The sequence below is a fragment of the Nyctibius grandis genome, chromosome 17 (genome assembly GCF_013368605.1).
Source record: "Nyctibius grandis isolate bNycGra1 chromosome 17, bNycGra1.pri, whole genome shotgun sequence".
Lineage (NCBI taxonomy): Eukaryota > Metazoa > Chordata > Aves > Nyctibiiformes > Nyctibiidae > Nyctibius > Nyctibius grandis.
This window is the reverse complement of record NC_090674.1, coordinates 1,667,259-1,684,765: the sequence shown is the minus strand read 5'-3', so window position 1 is coordinate 1,684,765 and position 17,507 is coordinate 1,667,259. Positions and strand designations below refer to the sequence as shown.

At 49.8% G+C, this 17,507-nt stretch overlaps 1 protein-coding gene across 2 annotated transcripts; it reads right to left on the bottom strand.

The window, feature by feature from the left end:
- Positions 1–7: 7 nt before the first annotated feature.
- On the bottom strand, positions 8–15,978 carry LOC137671170 (kinesin-like protein KIF17). 2 transcript variants are annotated; one of them, XM_068414571.1, is made up of 12 exons: positions 15,745–15,978; positions 14,423–14,569; positions 13,909–14,010; positions 11,263–11,443; positions 6,865–7,317; positions 5,730–5,818; positions 5,492–5,601; positions 3,289–3,502; positions 2,457–2,715; positions 2,120–2,187; positions 1,880–2,000; positions 8–470 (listed from the first exon to the last, which is right to left on the bottom strand). In XM_068414571.1, the coding sequence occupies exons 1-12, from the start codon at positions 15,976–15,978 to the stop codon at positions 316–318; spliced, it is 2,133 nt and encodes a 710-aa protein (XP_068270672.1). In that variant the 3' UTR covers positions 8–315. The 2 variants fall into 2 exon arrangements, with proteins under 2 accessions (XP_068270672.1, XP_068270673.1); XM_068414572.1 differs by having other exon boundaries at positions 2,120–2,184.
- Between the last annotated feature and the right edge of the window lie 1,529 nt (positions 15,979–17,507).

Genomic DNA, 17,507 nt, shown 5'->3' with positions numbered 1-17,507 from the left:
TTGCAGCGGGGAGGGGGTACAGGGGGCAAGAGAACATGGTGGCAGTGAGCCAATTAAACATTTCCTGGAACATCAGGGTTCGGAACAAAGACATAAAGACTAAACTAAGATTTCTTGTGTCTATAGGCCAACTTGGCAAAACAAAAAAAACCCACCTTATTGCAGACCGGGCCACAAGTCTGCTTGTCAAACAGCACAGTGGCAGGGAGCTCACCCCTCTGTCCCGCACCCCGATGTAGAGCGAAATCGTTTTGGTGCAAAGCCACAGGGATTTGGCGTCTTCCTGTGTTGCTGGAAACCCCCGCAGTGGCAGAGTCAGAGGGAGCGGCTCTTGGAGCCGGCTTTGCCCTTTTTGCGCTTGGTGGTGGTGGTCGGCGGGGCCGGGGGGAGGACCTGGAGGCGGAAGGGCTGGGGCCGGGGCTGGGGCATGGCGGCGGCACCGCTGCGAGCCCCCTCGGGCCCCGGGGGAGCTGAAAGAGGAGAGAAAGTGGCTGCGGTGGGCATTTGTCCTCGCAGGATGCCCTAAAGTGGCTGCAAAAAAGCCCTGTTGAGGTGTGGGGTAACTACTGGGGGGGCAGCTTATTGAAACTGATTATTGGAGACACACTTATTGAGAGTAAAATCACGTCCCCATCTGATAGAACTAAGGAAGCACCTCGGATGGGACGTGGTCGGCGTGTAAGGAATCTGCTCTGTGATGGTTCCCCTGCACTCTTAGATGTTTGGCACCAAGGGAGCTTGGCGTGCTAACTGTGAGAGAACAGAGGGTGAAAGGGTGTGGAGATAACCGTGGCCAGGCTCTGAGCTATTGAGGCAGGTAAGGTAACTCCATGGTACCTTGTAGCCAACAAATGACATTGCTCTTGTCAAACAAGAAATGATACCCCATTCCACCCAGAACGCTGGTTGCTGAGCCAGTGATTGTGGTGAAATCGTGTCCTGTTGATGAACTGTGCTCATTATAATCTCATTATAATACCAAAACACACCTCCATCCCAAAAGCTACCCACCTCCCTCTACCCCCTGAGCATGCTCTCTGATTTTTTCTTAGTCTATAGCTTTAAAATGGAAGCGAGGGAATTTTGCACCAATCAATATAATAAAGGTATGTATGACTAGAGTCACTCAAGCTCCACCTAAACATAGATGATAGTATAAAATGCCTTTAAGAAAGAGGCAAGGAGGAGAGATACCATCACTGAGAAGTCAGGGAGACATCACTGCTGACTTCTGGGATCAGTCGCCGGGCTGAACCTCTCTTCCCCACCCATAGACACACCTTTGGGTGAAACTCGTACATTTGGTTATACCAGCTGCTTCCCCAGGAAACTTAGAAATCAAGCTGGTGTTTGTAATTGTATTAGTAGCATTATACAGTCATCTTGCAACATATATATGTTCGTAGGTACCTAGGCGTGCTCTGCAGACAGAAGAATCTGTTTCTGTTGCTTAAATAAATTACCTTAAGTGTGGAACTGGTCACGAGGATTTAATTTCGGTGGACGTGCCCAGATTTACGGCGTAATCTGGACCCGTGTTAGTTCATGGACCGTGACTGGGCCCTGCACTATTAGTGCATCCCGACCTGTGTTAGTTCAACATATCAGCTCTTGGACACAGCCGGACTGATAGTGCCGACTTTGGCCTATCTCAGCCAAAATTTAAGGTATCAAATTGGGCGTCACTCAGAGGCTAAGCTCAGCTGCCCCCCACCCCTCTGATATCTGAGGACAAGCTGGAACACAACAGAGTTTAGCTTCTGCCAAATTAGCCCTCTTAAAAGCAAGAGGTCAAGGGAGCTTCGCCAAAAAAAAAAAAAAAAAAAAAGAGGAAAATGAAGGTGAACGCTGGGGATCCGTGGGGAAAGGGGGGTTTTACCTTGGTTTGTGGTGGGGTCGGAGCAGAGGATCCGGCTGGCTCGCGTGGATCGGAAGTAGTTGCTGGCGATGGTCTCGCTGTCGCTCCTGTCCAGCACCAGCTCGTAGCGGTCTTCCTCGCGCTGGAAGCAGAAAACGCCCGTCAGCAGCGCCAGACTCTGCGCTAGCCCTCGGGGTACGCTTAGAAATATGGCAAAAATTGGTAAAACAAGATACAAAAGCAAGGAGAAAGGCACCGTACCGTTAGCTCTCTGCTCTCGGCTGAGGGGCTCGGTCGGGCAGGTTTGGGCTGTGGCAGGGCTGGAACTGCTGGGAGAAGAGACGGCGTTAAAGGGTCGTCGTCTGCAGAACAATTAATGCTCTCCTCACTGCGCCCCCCGATCCCCGGCACCGCTCCGGTCACTGGGCTTACAGGGATTCCAGAAGGATCTGTACCGCGCTTCGCATTAGATGCTGTTACTGTTAAAATTTTCTAAACAAACCTTCTGTAGGTGGAAGGTTTTACAAGCAAGTGGAGCCCAAATGTGATCTGCCAAGCCCAGAATCAGCCGGTGGCACCACGGAGACTCTCCTCTTACCTGAAGGCAGGCGGGTTTTTTCAATGACAAAATCTGGAACTTTCCAACAGCCAGCTTCCTCATCCCAGACGGATTCGTGCTTGACCTTCTCCAGATAGCTGTAGCTACAGTCACGCCAGACATGGGACGGCACCTGATTCATCACCTGCTCGAAGAGCATCAGCTCTCGCTCCACGGGGTGGATGGCGCTGAAGCGATCAGTCTCTTCCTCCTCAGACTCTGACTGTAGATCTCGCATCTCGGGCTCGGCAGCCCACAGCTGGGACGTAAAAACAAATTGTTGGGTTTATAAAAGAGACTGATGGTTAGTGTGAGTACAGGAACTGGTCAGGCAGAGGGATGGAGAGACACACACAAAAGCTTCAATATTTGGGATGGTTTCTAATTTATAATTAAGAATTCGGATGAGATTTGTGCGGAGACATTATTCCACGTCTCTTTTAATGAAAGATTTCTCGCGTTTCTCCAAAGCGACAAGTTGTTGAATGGACTTTAAGTTAATGTAACTTGTGTGGTCTGCGTGCTAACGAACTCTTGGCAGTTCCTAACTTTGAGGAAAAAGCTGCAATATTTCCTTGATAACGTAAATACTGAATTAAAGCAAGTTCTTAACATGTAGATTTAGGACTGCACACACACACCCCAGAGATTTTTGGGAAACTTCTCTGATTCTGCCTCATCAGAGTGAAACTGATTTTCAAGCGTGCCTAAAATTTAAGAGTGCTCTAAACATCCTGCCCTAAAACACCTCCAGAACCTAAAAAGATGGGTAGGCAGAGGAAGAAAGAGATGATCCCTAAATCTTCAGCACAGATAGCAGGGAGCTGCTCACCTTCTTCTGCTTCTTCTTCAGAAGCTTCCTCCTGGCTCGGATCTCTTTCTGGATGTAGTTGTAGACACTAGGCAGAAACCAATCCATGCTGTCCTCGTTAGATTGCTGCAGCCTCCGCTCCTCCGCGTATTTTTTCCGGCGTCGGTGCTTTTCTTTGAGGTCCTTGTTCTCAGCCTCTTCCCCTCCGACCACGTCTCGCTCCAGCATCTGCAGCCTGGAAAAGGCAAACGCTTCTCTTAGCTCAGCGGTGCAAAGAACCCTCTGTGTATGCGCAGAGGATGCACGTCCTTACCCGAACGTTTGGGAAGACACAGTACACAGAACAGTGATTTCTGACGAGATTTGCTGCCCTGAGCAATCATGGCAAATTCCACTTTTATTACCAGTTTCTGGCATAGATACTCCTGTGGGCCCAAGGCAAAGCACGTGTTATTCTGAGCACCTTTGTCAACAAGTACGTCCACAAATCTGTATCTGCACTCAGAGAATTCTTTTTAAAAACCCTCTTTTGTGGAATTTATATTTCAATTCTTATTTCTTGTTTTGAAAGACGCTTGAGGCAAGCACAAAATGTGCCAAAATTACACAAATATTTTTAAATGGTGGGTATGGGAGTGGTACAGCTGGAAGCCACAGTACAGTTTCCTTTTTGGGGCAGGGTTGATGACTTGGGTGACCTCAGCGTTGCTGCTTGAGCACTGGCACAGACCCATATTTGAAATCGAGTTCGGCTCACATCCACGCCGCACGGCCCTGTACGCTCTGACACGGAAATAAAGCCGTGCTCCAGAGCTGTTCTCTTTGTCTGCAGGGGGATCTGCAGCAGAGCAGAGAGCTCAGGTTGGCCAGCGCTGGCTCAAATTGAAGAACATCCCACTGCTGATAAAACCTCTGCTGATAATAACCTCTTAAATATCTTCAAACCCATCCAAAAGAGCTCGTTCTCCACCAGAGATGACCTGCTATTCTACTGTACTGCACTTGCCAAGTAGCCTTTGGTTTCGTTTGCTTAATACACGCTTGGATCCTTGCTCTGCTGAGTGAGTATCAGAGATCTCACAGCCCTCCTGATGTGTAAAGCCTTTAACAGGCGGCTTTGAAAATCCCCACGCCTGTGGAATCAAACCCTCCTGCCTCATCTGCAGAGAACTTTGATTTTAATGGAGACCTCTCCATTAATAAATGGAATTGCCCATAAATGACAGACCATGCTACTCTACATTTCTTCATAGCTCCTTTTTCAGCTGGGAGAGGCCCAACAGAGCGAGCATGTGCCACAGGAGCTCACAGTAAAGCTGAAAGACTGCTTAAAAACCATCAGACTGCTTAAAAAACATCAGACTTTTCAGAATCAAACTCCATCATCCACAATATATCTTATGTTGAACATTTCCAATGCTAATATAATTCTACACAATGGAGTAAAAGAGAGAAATCAGCAGAATTTGCTTAAAGTGTGTATTTCTGAAACAGCCCAGGCAGCCCTCACATCCCAGCCCCGTGCTCCAGGCCCTGGGTCTAATACTGCCCCTCAAATGTTATTATTGAGAAATATTGATGTCAGTTCCAGCTGACACCTTGCAAACAGTGTGAGATGCGTCAGTTAGAGGCAAAAGTGACCTCGGTGACAAGGGAGAGTCGTGGAGGACGCACTGTCCTCCATCCACACACAGTGAGCAGCATGAAAGCCTGCTGCCTCGCTTGTACTGATATGAGAAGGCTCTAAGTGCCCTTCAAGAACCTTTTTTTAAGAGGAAAAGGCGGCCACCTCCATAACCTGTTTGGGCACTTAAGCTCTGTCAGCGACTGCCAGACTTAACTTTGTAAACTCCTCATAAATTATACCTGCAAAAAGCCAGAGAAGGAAGAGAATTCCCTGCCTACAGATCTAGGCAGGATTTGTTTTCAGGGAAGCATGCTTTTTTGCATCCACATCTGCTGACACAGACCTCTCCAGGTTTTTCTCTCATAATTCTGGCACTTGGCATCACCAAATGCCGTAGCTAAGAGCTATTTATCTGCCCAAATAGGACAAAGTTAATTTGGGGGTAAAGAATACGCGTCTGCCTAGTTTTGTGCTGCGCTGAACTCACAGCTGAAGCTTGACAGTTGTAATATCATAGAAGAACAGGGCTGCTTCGTGCCTGTGTGTGTCGTAAGCAATGCACACGAGGCAGTTAGCAGGAGCAGCGTAGTCACTGACCTGGCGAGCTGCTGGTCTGCAGGGATGGAAATCCCTTCAGCCCCCTCTGCTCCAACACTCTCCCTGCTCACACCGCCAGCGTCTTGGACAGTCCGAGTCGCTGCTGGGTCCTGAGGACAAGAGAAAACCAAAGGCCACAGCTCTGAAAAGATGCAACGCGAGTACAGGAATAGATGAAACACAACGCTATCCGCTCGGGTTTATTCAGCCCAGGGGGGTAAAGTAGCCTGAAGGGTACCTGGGCTGACATTGGTTCTTCATCTGCTGCAGTAATAGTGTCTTCAGGCAAAGGTGTCTTCTCACGAGTATTTTCAGTCCTCATGGCAGCTGAGGAGTTAAAGAGGAAACACTCACAATGTCAGTAATGAGCTCTGCGAAACCAGGGCATAAAATCTGTGAACACATCACACAAAGTCTTCACCAAAAGCTAAGAACGATGCGTCTGGAAGGAAAAGGTCTGTTATTTACGCTGGTCAGTAAAAGCCATCAAAGACCCAGAGGATGTATCAGGTAAGGAATGCAGATTTCACAGGGTTGGGAGAGCCTGGGGCCTTGTGTTCACGCACAAATAATCTATTTCAGGGGCCAAAGGGGTGCACATTTGTAATCAGAGGGGGAGAAAAAAGAACCTCTCACCTTAGAAAGTGATAGCATCAAAAATGAAGAATATAGGTTCAAGAATTACTATTGGGCAATAAGTGCTGTACAAGCACGTGGCAAAACATGCTCTGAGGCGCTGCGGCAGTATAAATGAAAAGCAGTAATGAAGAGGCCAGCTGGCAATAATTTATAGGTGTGTGAGAGGAATATCCACCCTCCAGCAAAGCGATGGTGTTGATAATCCACCGGGAGACCGAGGGCTGCATCACATTTGCATGCGATGGAAGAGACTGCGGCAGCCACCCTCGTCTCGGGCGTGTGAGTTGTGCAAAGCCAATCGCATCAAGGCAGAGCAGCGCCTGCCGAGACCAGTCATCTCTGCAGCTCAAACCTCTGCTCGAGAGAAACGCTGCGCTAAGTCAGAAGAAACTCACAGCTACGTGGGCAAAAAAAATTGCATTTCATTGCCTCAAGGCTTACAGGGTAGGGCCAGGCTGGTCCTGACAGGGAAAAGAAGTCAGGGAAATAGGGAAGAGGACAAAGCTGGGACAGAGAGCCTCGTGAGTGGGAGAGACAGAGTTACCGCTGAGATGATCTTTACCAGTGGAACAACTTGGCAATAGTGAAGGAAAAGTCCGTTACCAGAACGGAGAACCCTTCCTCCAACAGGTAAGGGACAGGTTGAGGTGAAATCCAGTGAGCATTTTACGTATAAAAAACACATTTTTCAGTCAAAGATAAAACACCTCTGGAGCCACTAAGGCCTCTCCTACCTGACAAGTTATTCACGCTCATCTGTTCAGCTGGAATGGCCTTCAGCTTCTTAATCTCCTCCTGATACTCGCTCAGCACAGCATCCTTGGGGTCCTCGTTGATACAGGGCTTGTTCTTGATGTTTTTCGCACAATTAGCACAGCGCAAAGTATTGAGGCTTTCTTCATAGTTGTTATCAGCTGGAGATAAGCACGCTACCATCAGCGTCTTGGTATTCCCTCCGAGGGAGTCTTGCAGCAGCCTGGTCAGCTTTGAGTCTCGGTAGGGGATGTGTTCACACCTGCCATCGACCAGGGCCGAGATGACGTTGCCCAGAACTAAGAGGGAGAGGTTGATTTTGATGGCCTCTCTGAGCCGTTCCGCTGTGCGTCCGGTTTTTGACGGTCTCTCGCTTCCTGCCAGATCCACTAAATTGAGTTTTGCGGCCCTAAGGTGGTCTTGCCCTCTCTTACCTGCAAGAAAATAATTCCAGGTTAGGCTCTTCTTAAGAGGAAGCATCTTAAGGGTCAAGAAACAGGACTCTCTTGGCAGTATGTTCCAGTTCAAGCCCTGTTCTTTGTCTACATTTGAGCCCTGACTCCCTTAAGTAAATAAATACCTACATGTTTTAGTGCTTTCCTGAACGAGATCCTGCACAGTAAGAATTCATACCCGTTCTTACTCTCCTAGCGAGCTCTGAACACACATACCCCCCCTCCACATATTTCCACAGTGTTCAGAATTTCACTCAAAGCCCTCCGTAAGTAACGAGGTCAGACCATGAGTTTATACAACTTTTTTCCTCCTCAGATTGTTTCATGAAGTTATACAATGTCTGATAGTAGGAGAGAAAGGGAGGAAGCATGAAATGAGGAGGCAACGGGCAGCAACTGGAGCAGGGCTAGTTGGAGAGCACAGGGAAAAGAGCAGGCTCCCTGAATGCCTACGTGACGTGGAGAGACAGGCAGCAAGGTCACCTCTACAGAGTATCGTGGAAAGGCTGGAGTAGACACTATGCTGGGAAAGAGTTTTTCTATGAACTCCCCAACTACAGCTTTTCTCAAGACTGGAATCATAGAATGATAGAATGGCTTGAGTTGGAAGGGACCTTAAAAATCATCCCGTTCCAACCCCCTGCCACGGGCAGGGACACCTTCCACTAGACCAGGTTGCTGAAAGCCCCATCCAACCTGGCCTTGAACACTGCCCAGGGAGGGGGCAGCCACAGCTGCTCTGGGCAACCTGGGCCAGGGTCTCACCACCCTCACAGCAAAGAATTTCTTCCTAATATCTCATCTCAATCTCCCCTCTTGCAGTTTAAAACCGTTCCCCCTCGTCCTGTCACTTCATGCCCTTGTAAAAGTCCCTCTCCCAGTTTCCTGTGGCCCCTTCCAGTACTGGAAGGTGCTAGAAGGTCTCCCCAAAGCCTTCTCTTCTCCAGGCTGAACAGCCCCAACTCTCTCAGCCTGTCTTCATAGGAGAGGTCCTCCAGCCCTCTGAGCATCTTCGTGGCCTCCTCTGGACTTGCTCCAACAGCTCCATAATCCAACCTACCCTTATCAATGGACATATTCAAGAAGTTTCTTGCAAGAAAAAGCACAACCTACTGGATACCATCAAGGACCACCATCTGCCTTTCTGTCCCAAGACAGCTTGAATGTTCAAGAAGCCCAGCAGATCTCCCCTCTCGCCCAGCTAGCTGTAACACTGCGCCGTGACTCGGCACACAGGCACGCTCGGTGGCATCTGTTCCTCCTCAACTCATGACAGAAACAGAGAAACAGGAAAACTGCAAGAAATTGGGACTGCACTCAGCCCGAACCACCCGGATGAGGAGCTGGATCTCAGTGAGTGAGGAGTCAGAGCCAGTGAGCTGGTGCCATTCCCACTGTAATGCTTGAAGGCAAGACAAGATGGGAGCTGAAGTTAACAGCTAGCTCCCCAGCTCCCTGGACGCACACCTCACCCATACATTATCTGCTTCCAGACCTGCATTTTGAGGCCGGATTAACGTGATGACACAAATTGCCTGAGAAGGAGGGAGAGTGCATCTGGTCGCTTTAGGAACCCCTCGGTTTTGCTGGCTACTTAACTTTCCCAGCCTCATGCAGAGCAAAGAGTTGGACACACATTCCCAAATCACAGACTACTGTCCTAAGCGCTGGACCACACTCTTGCAGCCCTAAGGTGGTCCTGCCCTCTCTCATCTGCAAGAAAATAATTCCAGGTTAGGCTCTTCTTAAGAGGATGTCCACGTCCCAATCCTTCCTTAAGATTGCAACCCAAATTCAAGGGAAGAGCTCCTTTAGCGCTCCGAGCACAGAAAGCATCGAGGTTTTAACCAAGTCCACCCTTTTCCAGACAGATTTCCACAAAACCTAGCCTTGAATTTAGTCAGAGTTAAGATGTATGGCTGTAGACAAGACCTAGACACGAGCAATGAATAACCTGATGCAGGGGGGAAAGTTAAAAGTTCACAGGTAAACACAAAAAAAATCTAAAATCTATTGCCCCAGGATATTTCCCCAGTTACAGCAACAGGTTGTTAACTGTGGAACTCAATGTTTGCCACCAAGCAAACTTGTTTCACTCCAGATCTTTCTGGCTGTCAAGACATGGGAGAATTGGGGAAAAAAAACAGGTGGAGCTTAAATAGAGCACCCTCTCACTATCTTTTCTGAGCGCTGGGGTGAGTGGACAGTCACAAAAGTAGGTTTTTCTAAGCTTTTCCCTCCTTTCCCCAATTTATATAAACACTGACAAGCAATTACAAAGTTGTTTTGGTTCCTGCCAGTCCTTTTATCCACCAGAGGCTGGTTGTTTCCATCTTGGAGCTCAGCAGTTTAGTTTCTGTGGTGTAACAAGGTCCCAAGAATCTTGCTAAAATGCCTGCAGCAGCCTGAAAGTCTTGCCTGTCTAATTCTCGTACAGGCCATTGGCCGGCGCTGGTGGCATAAGCACTGGCCAAATTTACGACGTCTTTCTCATTAACAAATCAACCCCTAAGCACATTTAGAGGAATAAAACATCTGCTACTCTAAATATGGTAAAAATACTGATGGTAACTTGTGCATTTCAAACATCTGCAGCCAGAGAGCCTGGTGTTTGCCATAATCCCTGAATCTGTTACTTTAAAAAAAAAAAAAAAAAGGGTAATTTTAGTCCACATAATTGCAGAGAGATCCTTCAAAATATTAACTCCCTGTAAATTATAATTTACTACAGGTTCAACTGGAAAATAAGTTTGCACCTCTTCATGAAGCCTAAAGATGACAACAGAAATACCAACTTCATTAACTATTTCAACTAACGATTACCCTAGTAGAACCACCCATTTCATGGGGATTGTGCCAGAACCCTCAACTTTCTCCTCAAATATTCCAGCTTTCATTTAACTGCCAAAACCACAAGTTTCCCCACCTGCCACCCTGTTCCGTGTAACAAGTTTTCAAAGCTTTACATCAGAGAAACTGTTTCAGGCTACATTAAGAGTCCTGCACCCACCTGGAACACAAGAGAGGAGAGGAAATACTTCTTCTTCCTTGTTAGGATTAAAGTTGGGATTTGACGGACCTACATAATTTAAGGATTAGCATCCGTCGGCTGTGCTGATTGAGACATTCCCAAAATCCCCCCCCCCAATTTTGGAGAGAGGAAAATAGGGTACTGTCACCAACAGCTGGAACCCCAATTTAGGAAGACATTGTGTAACTTTCCCCATGACTGAACCAGCCAAAGAAAACGAAGCCAAGCTGTTCACAGCCTCAACTGAGGTCAAGGACTAGACAGAATATAGGAGACTAATTCCTTTCTTAGTCCCAGAAAAAACTTTTCAAGATCCGTGTTCAGGTGCAGTGAGGCAGCTTTATCAGCCAAAGAAATGCCAATGGAAATGAGATACTCGAGAAAGGAAAATTAGTCACTAAAACATTATTAAGGGATACTTTTATTTGATCTTTAAAAGATGTGCCCTGTGAATAAGCTCAATGAAGGAATCCTTGAGTGAAATGATCTGACTTGCATTGTAAAGGAGGTCAGACAACACAGATAACGCTATCAGTTTCTCCAGGCTGTGTGCACAACACATGAACTCCAAGCCATTGTGTGGGCTGGGTGAGATTTAGCCCCCTTTGCTGGAAATAAAGGTTTGAGAAGATAAAGAAATTGAAGGAGAATTCAATATGTTCCCAGTTTGAGTGTAAGGCATTTCTCTCCCAAGGGGGAATCAAGTTAAAAAAAGACTTTGAATATTCAGCCATTTCACACTGTGAAGAATGTCCATGTCAGGGCACAATTCTGATTTCTACCCGACCTAAAATCATTTAAGGTCTACGTTTTGCTGTGGGGTGACTGGTCAGACCACACAGGTTGTGCGCTCTGCTAAGCCCAAGCCTAACGCAGGACATCCAGCTACCTACCAATTTCCATATTGACGGTCAAGATGGAGTGGGAGCGGGAAGAATCCTTATTCATGAGGGTGGAACCCACGGCTCGGTTCCTCCAGCCTTTCTCCATGATCTCCTCGCACTCGAGCACGCTGTGCACGGTGTGCAGAGAGAGCCCCTTCACGTTCGCCGCTTTTTCTGGGTGCTGCTTCAGCTGCAAACAGGGACAAGGCAAGACAGGTTAGAACAAGATACACCAAGGCTGCGGGAAGGCGTGCTGGAAACTGTCTGGAAGCTTGAGGGCTACGTGAGTTTTGCACTTGGGGAAATTAAACTGCAGTACGGCAAAAACGTAGCTGGCTGCCACCAAAAAGCCTGAGGATTTCTGAAGGAGGAATAAAAGCACACAAAAAGAGGGAACCACCTTCATGGCTCTGCAGAATGAAAGTTAAAAGTTTGCCGATTGATTCAGACATGTCCCAGGCCACAAGAGACCTGCGCTGAGCTGCCTTCTACCTCCCCTATGATTAAGCTGCATATTTTAAAAGAAGAACTGAAATGTTGTTCACCTATTATGGCAAAGGCTCTAATATCTCTTCAGTCATAGGCAGCTTTTTAAAAATCAAAGCACAGAGTCAACAGTGACGGATATTGTTACCGGTGCTTTGCTGAACCCCTCCGCTCTCAGGGGGCGTCCTGATCTCCCTGACAAAAGTCCCAAAGTCACACCCATCACACAGGAGGACTAGAATAATTTTTCTCCAGATTAGCTCATTTTTAAGATGCTCTAAAATCCTATTCAGGCACCCGGGTAGAGTCAGTGTTAAACACCCAATAGCATCTTTTCAGCAATGATCAATCACGCAGAAGAAAAATGTCATACAGCATGCTAATAAATGATTGAAATGTTCAAAATCTGGAATGATCCATCAAACCTACATAAAAAACACAAAACAATCGAGAGATCCCTGCACTCCTACACCAGCCCCCTCCACACTGGGAATTTTAAACGAGCTGAATTAATTTTTGACAGCAACGTTACGCCCCACACCTGCTGAGTTCATAATCGAAATTCTCTCCTGTCAGCTGGGATATCAAGATACGGTTGTCATGACTCGGTGTCACGGAGTGACAGGCACCACGTTTGGCAGTGTGACTTCCAAAGACGACCCTTAGACACTTTAGTGATGCACCCGCCACAAGAAGCAATGCAAAATAGAGTGTTTGCTGTCAAAAAACCTGCACAGAACAGAGCTGGACTGGCTGAAAACTAAACTAGGCAGGATTTTAGCCTTGTTCTAAAGCTGTGAGTGCCCAGGATGAATCTGGTTACAGAATCACAGCCTGACTGTTCATTCACTGTGACTTTTGCCTGTGCTACAGCAGAACCCCGTGGCTGGCCTGGCTGTATTTGAGGGTGCTGCAGAGTTCCTAAGGAACACCCAACCGAGGACGTGGCTGTCGTTTAACTCCACAACAGGCTGACAGGGGCATTTTCCTCGCAGAGCTCTGTCAGACCTGCTCTTCACAGGGTTTCATGCCCCGGGAGGTGATTGTGAGCTTCAGAGTCACCAAAGTCGCTGACGTTGAAAGGCGAAGGAACAAACAGAAACGGGATTTTGGAGGGGAACTGGGGGACACAGCAGAAAGCAGGGGGTCAGCCTGGGCTTTCGGGCTCTGCAGGACACGCCTCCCTTAATTACTCAGGGAAGGCAGCAACAGGCAGGGGCTGTCACCGCTGTGATAGTGTTACCCTGGCAACTGTTCTGCCCAACTCCTGCCCTCCCAGTGCCAACTGCGGTCGTCACAGAAACCGCTGTCACCGCTGATGTGCAACAAAAGATGGGAAACTGCAGCAAGCGCCTTCCGAAACACCGAGTCCCCTTCTCCCACCCTCCCTCTCCACACGCACAGGCGAAGCACGCTTGGAATGAGCAATGAAGAGGGTTTTGCCTCCCTTAAAGCCAGAAGCATGTTAAAAAAGAAAATCTGCCCCGTAAGGCAGGTTGGGTCTGTCACCATCTCAGCGCGTCTGTGCGGCAGATGGTGCTAGTGCCTCGGTTTTCTTCACCGGGGAAGCAAATTAGGACAGGAGATTTGCAGCTCCCTCCAGGAATATGTGCAAAAAGATCTGCAAAGCCACCAAGAGGTAAATTTTATAAAAATCAGCCCCCTGCTTAGGATTTCAGGAGAGTTTACCCTCCTGCGTGCCTGGGAACCGCCCGCCTTCCCCACACATTCCCATGGGGAGTAATATCTGCTCTGTCCCCTCAAAAAAGGATCAGCCTTTTTTGTTTTAGACAGATCATGAGATCATCCGCAGCTACCCTGGATCAGATTAAACATTTATAAGGCACAGAATCCTCCTGCTTTAGAGACAGCCGTGAGATGAAGAGGATTAGGAAGAAATTGCCCCCACCAGCACTTTATTCCATCCTAGTTCAGTTATGATTTTAGCAGCTACCAGCTGCTATCAAGCAGGACACATGGGACTGGATCCTGTTCCTTCTGCCACTAAACTTTCACTAAAGTCCCTTAAAATCTCCTCTTGGCTTCCATATTCATCACTACATCTTCCTGTTCTGGCATTCAGCTTCTGACAGAGTGTGTTATTGCACTTCTGTGAGGCATTCACTGAGCAAGGCACTTCCTAATTAACACACATTGGCTCTGCCTCACCTCCAACTTCTGCTTGGTATCAGCTCCCAGAAGGTCTCGTATGTCTTCATTGTAAATCTCCAGGTAGGAAACTCTCACCAAGAACTTGGCATTTTCAGCACGCTGCACAAAACAGGAACGATTTTCAGGTAAGGTTCTCCAAATGAAGGCAAGCAGGCAGCCCACGTAGACCCTCACTGCCAGCTGGGTGCCTGCCTCCCTTCAGCACTTCATCAAATCTCTCCTGGCATTTCATTCCCGGGTGTATCCACCCAACAGACTCACTATGGGGACTTTCGGTCCTTAAACATCTCAAGTGCGAGGCCATGAAGTCAGCAGAGATGAGGGTGCAGTTCATCTGACTATATACGGGCCTCAGCTTTAGGGTGAGAGGCAGCATACCCAAAAGCCTGTCCCCATTCTTGCACCCAAGCGCGATCGGCACTCACTCCTTGGGGTATGACACAAAAATCATCTCTCTCAGTATCACACCACCTTACACAACCAGATCTCTTTCACATCCTTACACACCCACCTGTACACTCTCGAAAATGTGTTCAAATGCCCTGGGTATTATGCCTTTCTGTGTAGAAGGATCCTCGATCCCCTGCATGGTGAACGACTTCCCGCTGCCAGTCTGGCCGTAGGCAAATATGGTGCCGTTGCAGCCTTCGGTGACACCCTGGAAATGGAGGAAACCCAAATAAAATAGCCATTATCTTCATGCTTTGCTTCACTGGAAATACATTGTCCAGATTCTATCCCATCTCGTAAAAGGTATTTTAAAGGAAGAGCTGGAAGTAAACATCAAACAACTGCTTGATCTTCACATGCCTTCAGAGTATAACAAATTAAAAACGCATTCTGCTAGCATAGAAATCGATGGTTTTCTCTCAAAATGGAAAACCTGAAGAAACACAGGTGTTGAAAAGCAGAAGGGCAGTCGACAATGCTTAGAAGACCAGAATGTTTTTGCCATAGGGCAGAAAATCTTACAAAACCCAGAGAGACAACTAGAAGGCTAGTTGGTTGTAGGGTGGCCAAAGGGACGGTCTCTCGCTTAGAATAATTCTCTCTTGAAAGCTGGCTGGAAGAAGGCCTGGCTTTCATGTTGTTCATTTGTTCCTATTTCAGAGAAGCACAGTAGGAACAGAAGACATTTGGATTTCTTAAGGTTTCAATAAAAAGAAATATAAAGAACCTATTAACCTAATAATCTACTGCTTCAGGCCCTGGTTGTTCTCCTGATCGGGAATTTCCATTTTAAAAATATCACTACCCTTTTTATCCATTTCTTCTAACACTGGGTTTTGGGGGGACTTGGGGTTTTTTTTTGCTTACCTGGTTCTTTTCTCACCCTAGCTGTTTACCATGCTGATGTATTAGCAAGGCAACAAACATACCCCCTCTCATTTTGCTAGTCCGAAACAGGCTGAGGTTCCCTGTCTTCTCTAAGGTTTCTTGCTTGACAGGAAAAACGTCCCTAAAAATCATCGGGAGTCTTCTTTGTCCCCCTTCTCCTCACATCACTTTCCACTGGTGTTTCTGTCCAGCTACCATCTCTAGGGCCTGCTCAGGGGGGTTCATCTCTCATATAAACATCCGCTTGAAACAATTAAATGTAATTCTATCCTCAGTGCCCCACTGGCTGCTGAAAAGCTTCTTTTTTCTTCCCAATTTCCCAGCCTAACGCCGGGATGCTGTTTTGCCTTCCTCTGCACCTCTGGGTTGCAGCTAAGCCTCATGAAGGAGTGGGCAGGGCTGTTTCTGTCCATAAATCAGTTCCGCTTAGGGATCACCTACCCACGTCAAACTCCTCAGCCTGGCTGTGTCCAGCTTGCTTTGGGCACCACTCACCTCCACGAGCGGGTAGGCGATCTCGTTGTAGATCTGCTCTGTGTTGTGCTCCTGGTTGTACGCCCCGTCGAAGGTGAACTCCTTTGGGGGCTCATCGGCAGCGGCGGCGGGGTTTTGGAGGAAGCACTGGCCCCGCGCGCTCTCCACGCTGACGACCGTCTTGCAGCCGAGAGCCTTCTCACGCTCGTTCATGAGCCGGCAGCGCACGATCACCTTCACAGCCTCCGAGGCCATTTTTCAAGGCCCCGCTCAACCCCGCACGCGCTCACTTGGCAGGACAAGGAGGCACTGGGGCCTGGGTGGGCCTGGGCGAGGGAAAACCTGAGGGAAACCTGTAGGTGTCGGGCAAGCCTGAGGGAGCGGAGGGAAACCCGAGGCGAGCCGGGGTGTGCGGAGGGAGCGGGGGGCTGAGGGCAGCCCGGGCCGGCACCTGAGGGGAGGGAGCGGCGGGAGCGGCCGCCGCCGCCGCCCCGCGCATGCGCGCAGCGCCCCCCACGCGGTTGCCACAGCGACGGGAGAGCGTTGGGCGAGGCCCCGCCCCCAGCCACGTGACCGCGGGGCGGGCGCGCGCTCGGCCGTGCAAGCGGGGGGTGCGCGAGCACGAGCGCGTGAGAGCGCGAGCGCCGCCGTGCGTGAGGGTGCAAGAGCGGGAGGGCTTGAGGGTGCAAGCGCGTGGGAGCGTGAGCGCACGAGTGCGTGCGAGGGTGAGTGTGCAAGCGCAAACGCGTGGTGTGGTTGTGCAAGTGCGGGGGTGCACGAGGGCACGCGGGTGTGCGGGGCTGTGGGTGTGCAACGGTGCGGGCGTGCAGCCCTGCCGGTGCGTGAGTGCGGCACCCGAGTGTGCAAGAGAGCGCGAGCGCACGGGCGTGCAAGAGCGCGAGCGTCGCTGTGCGTGAGGGTGCAAGAGCACGAGCGCTTGAGGGTGCCAGCACGTGGAAGCACGAGTGCGTGAGTGTGAGAGCGCGAGCACAAACACGTGATGTGGTTGTGCAAGCGCAGGGGTGCACGAGGGCATGCGGGCACGGGCGTGTGGGCGTGCAACGGTATGGGCGCGCAGCCCTGCCAGTGCATGAGCGTGACACCTGGGCGTGTAAGAGAGCACGAGAGCCGTTTATTGCCGCGGGCACGCCGGGCGCGCCGTACAGCCCGCGGAGGGGAAGGGATAAGGCAGCCGGCAGCGGTTTAAAGCTCAGTGGGGTTTTGGGGAGCAGACGTGCCCGGGGGCGGGGGGGGTGGGGGGCGGCCGGGCCTAACCCTGCTCGTGCTGCACCCCGACGGGGGCGGCGGGGGCCCAGGCGGCCTCTCCCCAGGCGCTGGCCCCGTCGCTGGGGTCCCGCTCCTCGTAGCCGGGGTTGCGGCGGCCGGGGGCCAAGCGGCAGAAGCAGCCCCCCGGCACCCCGGAGTAGTGAGCCAGGAGGGCGGCCACGCTGGCGAACTCGGCGTTGGAGTGCTGGCGGTGCGGGGAGAGAGGGGAGAGGGGAGATCCCCTTGCCGGGGTGCCTGAGGTGCACCCATGCACCCCTGAATCGAATGCACCCATGCACCAAAGGCACCCATGCACGGCAGCACCCGTGCACTTGTGCACCGAAGAATCCAGTGCACCCCCACAGCAATGCACAGGTGCACACGCGAATCGAGTACGCTCGTGCACCCATTGCACCCACGCACGTGCTGATGCACCCGTGTACCTGTGCACCCACACGCGGCTGCACCCTCTGCACTGACACACCACAAATCGAATGCACCCACGGACCCACAACTCA

Bases quoted from the DNA above. Each gene is read 5' to 3' on its own strand.
- LOC137671170 (XM_068414571.1), bottom strand. From the start codon at position 15,978: ATGGCCTCGGAGGCTGTGAAGGTGATCGTGCGCTGCCGGCTCATGAAC. The intron at 5,819-6,864 runs GTAGGAGAGGCC...TTAACTCCTCAG, and splicing joins GAGCGTGAATAACTTGTCAG to CTGCCATGAGGACTGAAAAT. The intron at 5,602-5,729 runs GTACCCTTCAGG...TCTTGTCCTCAG, and splicing joins AAGAACCAATGTCAGCCCAG to GACCCAGCAGCGACTCGGAC.